Raw genomic sequence first — 5,386 nt, forward strand, 5'->3', positions numbered from 1 at the left:
CATACACACATTAAAAAGTAAAATATGCAATTGAGCTGAAGTATGAAAATAGTTTCGATCACGCATTGGAAGTCAAAAACATTTTTACTTCTACGTATATTTAATTTACCTAATAACCATTCAACTTATTTCATTAATATTCTATTACACAAAAATTCTTTTATTCTAAATAATACACAAGCTAAATAGAATTTTCTTAGTTTATCAAAACTAAATTAACATACCTTCCAAACGTGGTCGGATACGAGTTTTTCGAGGTTACCTGAACCACGCGTCCGTACCACAATGTTACAGCGTAGAATTGTGAAGCGTCCGTAATTCATTTACGTACTGCGTACTGCAGATACAAGCTTTCAGTTCCGATTTTGACTCCGGTTCACCAATACGCATGCGTACTTAGTTATGTAGTGAATAGTTCCCAATCACATATTTGAGAAACATTTATTTCCAAAACTATCTCTGTGTAGTAAAAGATATGAAATCCTTTTAAGTATATAAATTACAATGTATGACATGTAATTACATATCATTTTCTTATAAATTGTTCATTTTTAATTCGAAATTGAGCGATCGACGTCACTTCCGTTATAAACACACTTCCGTTACTTATTCTTACTTTCTTCTACTTATTTACATATGGCTTGTATGTTTACTATATTTATATTCATAATATGAATGCATGACATTGCCTGTCAATATGGTATACGATAGAATAAGTAAGAAAAAACTGAAGCATTAAGTATATATGGTAAGATTGGATTAATGGGATTAGAAACAGGAAACTTAAATGTAGTTAAAAAAGATTATATTTTACAGTTTTCTTTTGTAAAATAATATATATATGTTTTAAACAGTATTTAAGAGTCAAGGTATGTTGCATATACAAAATTCTGCCTTTAAGTTACAGATCTGCTTGTCGATTTAACATAATCATACAACAAAAATGTACATTCAATGATGAACCAAATTATGAACAAAAGTTGTCACTATAAATGGAGTTTTTGAAGAAATGTCAAATATTTTCATTCTCAGAACTGAGTAAAATTAGTAGACTGTTATACTTCAGTACACAGACAGTAGATACAGATTCATTCGTCTTCATCCAAATTCTTGGATTTCTTCTTTTTCTTTTTCTTAGGTTCTTCAGTTTCTTCTGTTACTCCATTTTCAACTCTTCCATTTTCTTTTCCATTTTCTAATACTTCGCTTTTTCTTTTCTTATCTTTCTTCTTCTTCTTTTTAGGTTTTTCTTGTTCTATGCTGGCTATTACTTGCGCAGCTTCTTCTAATGCTTCCTTCATAACATCTATATTTTTCTTGGGTATTTCTCCAGTTTCATAAAATTTCAATCGATCTTCTACTTGTTGCCGCAACTTCTCGCCGAAGATATTGGTTGGCGTATCAGTAAAGCAATCGATTCTTGATGCTATCGAGCATTTATTTGCAAGATATCTTGAAATTCTACCTTTATTTTTCGTTCCCGCACGACCAATGAAACTCGAGTGGAACAGCAACCCATATTTCGGAGTATTACCTTTTGTTTTTAAGGCTCTGAACAAGGCTTTTTCCGCGCCTAATATTTGCACAGTAGAGGCGGGATATTTAGCCAAATTAGTTAGAGAACCGGCATGTGCTATTAATCTCGCACCTACTTGATCACCGATCAATGTCGCCAAATTTGGCGCTACTCCTGCCATTTTAGATCTTAAATATTCTGCCAGCTGTTTTCTATAATCAGCCAGAGCAATAACACGGGCCGCAAACATTTCGATGTTAAGGAGGTCGACAGGGCTAATATCCATTCCCATAGATGATTTAGATGCGTCGATAATTGCTTGGGCTTTTGCACTATCCATAACAATTTCTTCCAAAGTTTCTAATTTCTCATTTGTAAGTTCTTTTCTGTTTTTTATTAATTTAGCAACTTTGGCATACATATAGTTCTCAGGTACTATTTTTACAAGTTCTGGAAAGTGATAACTGTACCATTCTCTGCAAGAAATATATTCGTGATTAACAAACATTGACAATGTAAATGGAAAACAAGTATCTTACTATTATTACCTTATACGCATGCTGAATGTATTAATATCCTTGTCCAATTGATCTAACAGAGCTATACTCTGTATAATCATATTATCTACACGATTGACATTGAATTTTACTTTAGCTCTAGAATAACTATGACCAAGCCCAAGCTGTGCAATTCCAGAACTCTTCGCAGTGAAACCTTTCACTAAACTATGAAAATGAAATCTTATTCCCCTAATGATTTCTGGGATGGCTCCAGTATGGTCACATTTAATATTTAGTGCTTCAGTAATACTAGCTCCAAGTTTCGGATCTGCTACTCCTAGCACAACTTTATTTTTCTTCCCAGATTTTGGTATACATGAATCCAAGAACAGTTGTAAGTCTTCAGGGACAACTCCTTCAGAAATATTGTTTATACTTTCCAAAGCTGCTAAGGCAGTTTTGAAAGGCGAGAACCCAACTAGTTTTACAACTGAATTGAAGCGAGATAAATCTGTGACAGATGCTTCAACCTGAGGTAGCAACATCCCTACCTCCTCAAATTCTCTGACCGCAAAGAGTGCATAACCAGCAGCATGCTCGAACAATACGTAAAACTTTAACTGAAACAAAAATTGTTTAAATGTAAAGTTTCTTTATAGTTTCTTCTTATTTATTATTTTACGATAGAAAAATAACAAAGAATTGAAAACATAAGCTCTGGAACTAATACAGTACTATAGTACGCATTCTTGAGACGACAATGATACGTCTAATATTTTGTTCTTAATGAACATTGTTATGATCAAAAGAAACACAATCCATTCAGAGAACTTCAAGTACTTTTACAAGTTTTCAACAGTCGTAAAAACACATCTCTATTAAATTTAAACAGTATATAATTCTTAATATTAATAATGAAGAATTGCATTTAATTCTATTAATAAAAAATATTAAATATAATCTGTTCCATTCGGCAGAATGAAGATTAAAACTATTGTTTCGTAAAAAGTACAAATACGAACGAATTCGTAGGAAGTCATATCATAAATAAATTTAATAGTATGTTTAAAACAATTAGTCTCACCATGGTTCCTTTATTTTAACTTCCATTCAATGTTCCTAAACAGTAAACTGCAGTAAACGCAGAGCGCATTACTTGGGTTAGAAATCGACCATGTGTTCCGGATATAACACCGTAAACTGAAATATGGAGTTTTCAGTGCTTCCTGAAATTCAAATTTGCCGATTACAGAAGGTGAATGAGAAATTTATAATGAAGTAGTGTTCACAGACAATTACTTGAATTTTATATATTTCTTAGATATTTCAGTAATCTACTATAAATTATTTTGTTTAGTAAGCACTTCTACTGATAACGTTTGATTTCTTCAACTTTTCATAGATTGTACATTTACGTTATGTGTACGACCGAATGCATCTAATGCATCCGTCTCCTTTATGAATATTTAAGTTCTTTTTAAACCAATATTTAATCTGTCTATGCTGCTAGTGAAGCAAAAGGAATTCTGAATAATACAACGATAAAACTATTGTTGCAAGCAATAACTTTTGTAAAGTGTATGTTTGCATTGTATTTTATGCAGGTTATGTTTGTTTATAGTGTTTATAAAGTATACAAATTTACTACAATTTTTTTTTCTTTCATATAAGAATGGAATCCCGAACAGAGTTTAAAATAAAATCTCCTCCGACCGATGCGATATCGGCGGTGGAGTTTGGACCGAATTCGACACAGTTCCTCCTTGTTTCTTCATGGGACAGTACGGTCCGATTGTATGATATTCATGCGAACACTATGAGATTAAAGTACAATCATGATTTGCCAGTTTTAGATGTCGCATTTCAGGTAATTATTAATCCATGAAGCTCTCGATCTTTTGGTATTTTTAATATTCCACAAGTACTGTCTTTTTGATTTTTAAGGATGCCGTTCATGCATACAGTGGTGGTTTAGGAAATACGTTGAAGATGTATGACATTAATAGTAATACTGGTATGAATAAATATTTTTATTCTTATTCTTATTTATTCTTGAGATTGTATATATGAAAAAGTATAAAAATTGCAGAATCGGTAATGGGACAACATGATAAGCCAATTAGAAAAATTGAATATTGTGCGGCAGTAAATGCAATATTAACTGGTGGGTGGGATGCAGCAGTAAAACTTTGGGATCCTAGGACACCCACCTGTGTAGGTAGTTATTTGCAGCCAGACGTTGTTCTTGCCTTATCTGTGTGCGGAGATAAATTTGTGGTAGGTACAGCCAAACGAAAAGTTTGTATTTGGGATCTGAGAAATATGGCTGGCATGTTCCAAAGACGAGAAAGCAGTTTGAAGTATCAAACTCGTTGCATTAAAGGTTTTCCCAATGAACAGGTAAATTTGTGATTTTTTAAATTAAGTGAAGAATTGAACGTGAGAGATATTATTTATTGCTTTGTCTTACTTTTAGGGATATGTTCTTAGTAGCATTGAAGGCCGAGTAGCTGTTGAATATCTTGATACAACACCAGAAGCACAGAAGAAGAAATATGCTTTCAAGTGTCATAGGATAAAGGAAAACAATGTGGAACATATATACCCCGTCAATGCTATTAGTTTTCATTCCACTTATAATACGTTTGCAACTGGTGGCTCGGACGGTTATGTGAATATTTGGGATGGATTTAACAAAAAACGTTTATGCCAGTTTCATAGATACAATGCTGGAGTCGCTGCTCTTAGCTTTAGTCACGATGGTTCTGTACTTGCTATAGGGGTATCATATTTGAATGAAGCTGAAATTCCACCAGGCGGAAATGACGAGAGAGAGATTTATATAAGATATGTAAATGATCAAGAAACTAAACCAAAATAATAGTGTACAAACATTTAAAAAAAATAGGTTAAAACGTTTTTTAACTATTAGACTGTTTCATCGAAGAAGCAGAAAATAAATGCTGAAGCCTTTTCCAGAAAATTAATGATTGTTCAAAGAGTGTATACAAGATATCCCAGAATGCACGATTCTGAAAGTGTCAAAGAAAATGAAATTCTGAGTCAAAAGTTCCTCTTCCCCTTTTTTCGTTAATAACTTTGTTAATAGCGATTGGAGGGAAAAGTGGAAGAGGAATTTTTGACTTAGAATTTTGTTATACTCTCAGAGGAAAGTCGTGTGTGCATTCTGGGACACCTTGTATAATAAGAGTTTTTCATTTTTATATCTTAAATATCTGGTAATTATACAAATGTAGTAATAATTGTTCATGAATTTTAGACCAGTCAAATTTTAATAAAATACCTTTTTTATTCAATATACTGGGCTTATTAAACAGTACGTTACATGCAGATTAATAATAACTTCTAT

General features: G+C 32.5%; 3 protein-coding genes across 4 annotated transcripts in view; 1 reads left to right on the plus strand and 2 right to left on the minus strand.

Annotated features, from left to right (window-relative positions):
• The window catches only part of LOC108622179 (nucleolin), a 3,479-nt gene extending 3,142 nt beyond the window's left edge, over nucleotides 1-337 (minus strand). Inside the window, exon 1 of the mRNA XM_018019886.2 lies at nucleotides 225-337. The gene's annotated coding sequence lies outside the window, so the exon portion shown is untranslated. The remainder of the gene's footprint in view (nucleotides 1-224) is intronic.
• Nucleotides 338-788: 451 nt separating this feature from the next.
• Nucleotides 789-3,248, minus strand: Nop56 (Nop56 ribonucleoprotein). The gene is made up of 3 exons (XM_018020498.2): nucleotides 3,101-3,248; nucleotides 2,065-2,636; nucleotides 789-1,992 (listed from the first exon to the last, which is right to left on the minus strand). The coding sequence occupies exons 1-3, from the start codon at nucleotides 3,101-3,103 to the stop codon at nucleotides 1,089-1,091; spliced, it is 1,479 nt and encodes a 492-aa protein (XP_017875987.1). The 5' UTR covers nucleotides 3,104-3,248; the 3' UTR covers nucleotides 789-1,088.
• Nucleotides 3,190-5,376, plus strand: Bub3 (mitotic checkpoint protein Bub3). Of its 2 annotated transcripts, none has more exons than XM_018020528.2 (5): nucleotides 3,190-3,271; nucleotides 3,688-3,883; nucleotides 3,961-4,030; nucleotides 4,106-4,416; nucleotides 4,493-5,376. In XM_018020528.2, exons 2-5 carry the CDS (start codon nucleotides 3,689-3,691, stop codon nucleotides 4,895-4,897), a joined length of 981 nt encoding a protein of 326 aa, XP_017876017.1. In that variant the 5' UTR covers nucleotides 3,190-3,271; nucleotide 3,688; the 3' UTR covers nucleotides 4,898-5,376. The 2 variants fall into 2 exon arrangements, with proteins under 2 accessions (XP_017876017.1, XP_017875999.1); XM_018020510.2 differs by lacking the exon at nucleotides 3,190-3,271 and adding an exon at nucleotides 3,300-3,594.
• Nucleotides 5,377-5,386: the final 10 nt, after the last annotated feature.

The sequence above is a fragment of the Ceratina calcarata genome, unplaced genomic scaffold (assembly GCF_001652005.2).
Source record: "Ceratina calcarata isolate Rehan_Ccalc_2016 unplaced genomic scaffold, ASM165200v1 scaffold111, whole genome shotgun sequence".
Taxonomy (NCBI): Eukaryota; Metazoa; Arthropoda; class Insecta; order Hymenoptera; family Apidae; genus Ceratina; species Ceratina calcarata.

Coding starts and splice junctions, on each gene's coding strand:
- Nop56 (XM_018020498.2), bottom strand. Junction 1,993..2,064: donor ACATTCAGCATGCGTATAAG/GTAATAATAGTA, acceptor TATTTCTTGCAG/AGAATGGTACAGTTATCACT.
- Bub3 (XM_018020528.2), top strand. CDS start 3,689: ATGGAATCCCGAACAGAGTTTAAAATAAAATCTCCTCCGACCGATGCG. Junction 4,031..4,105: donor TGACATTAATAGTAATACTG/GTATGAATAAAT, acceptor TAAAAATTGCAG/AATCGGTAATGGGACAACAT. Junction 4,417..4,492: donor AAGGTTTTCCCAATGAACAG/GTAAATTTGTGA, acceptor TCTTACTTTTAG/GGATATGTTCTTAGTAGCAT.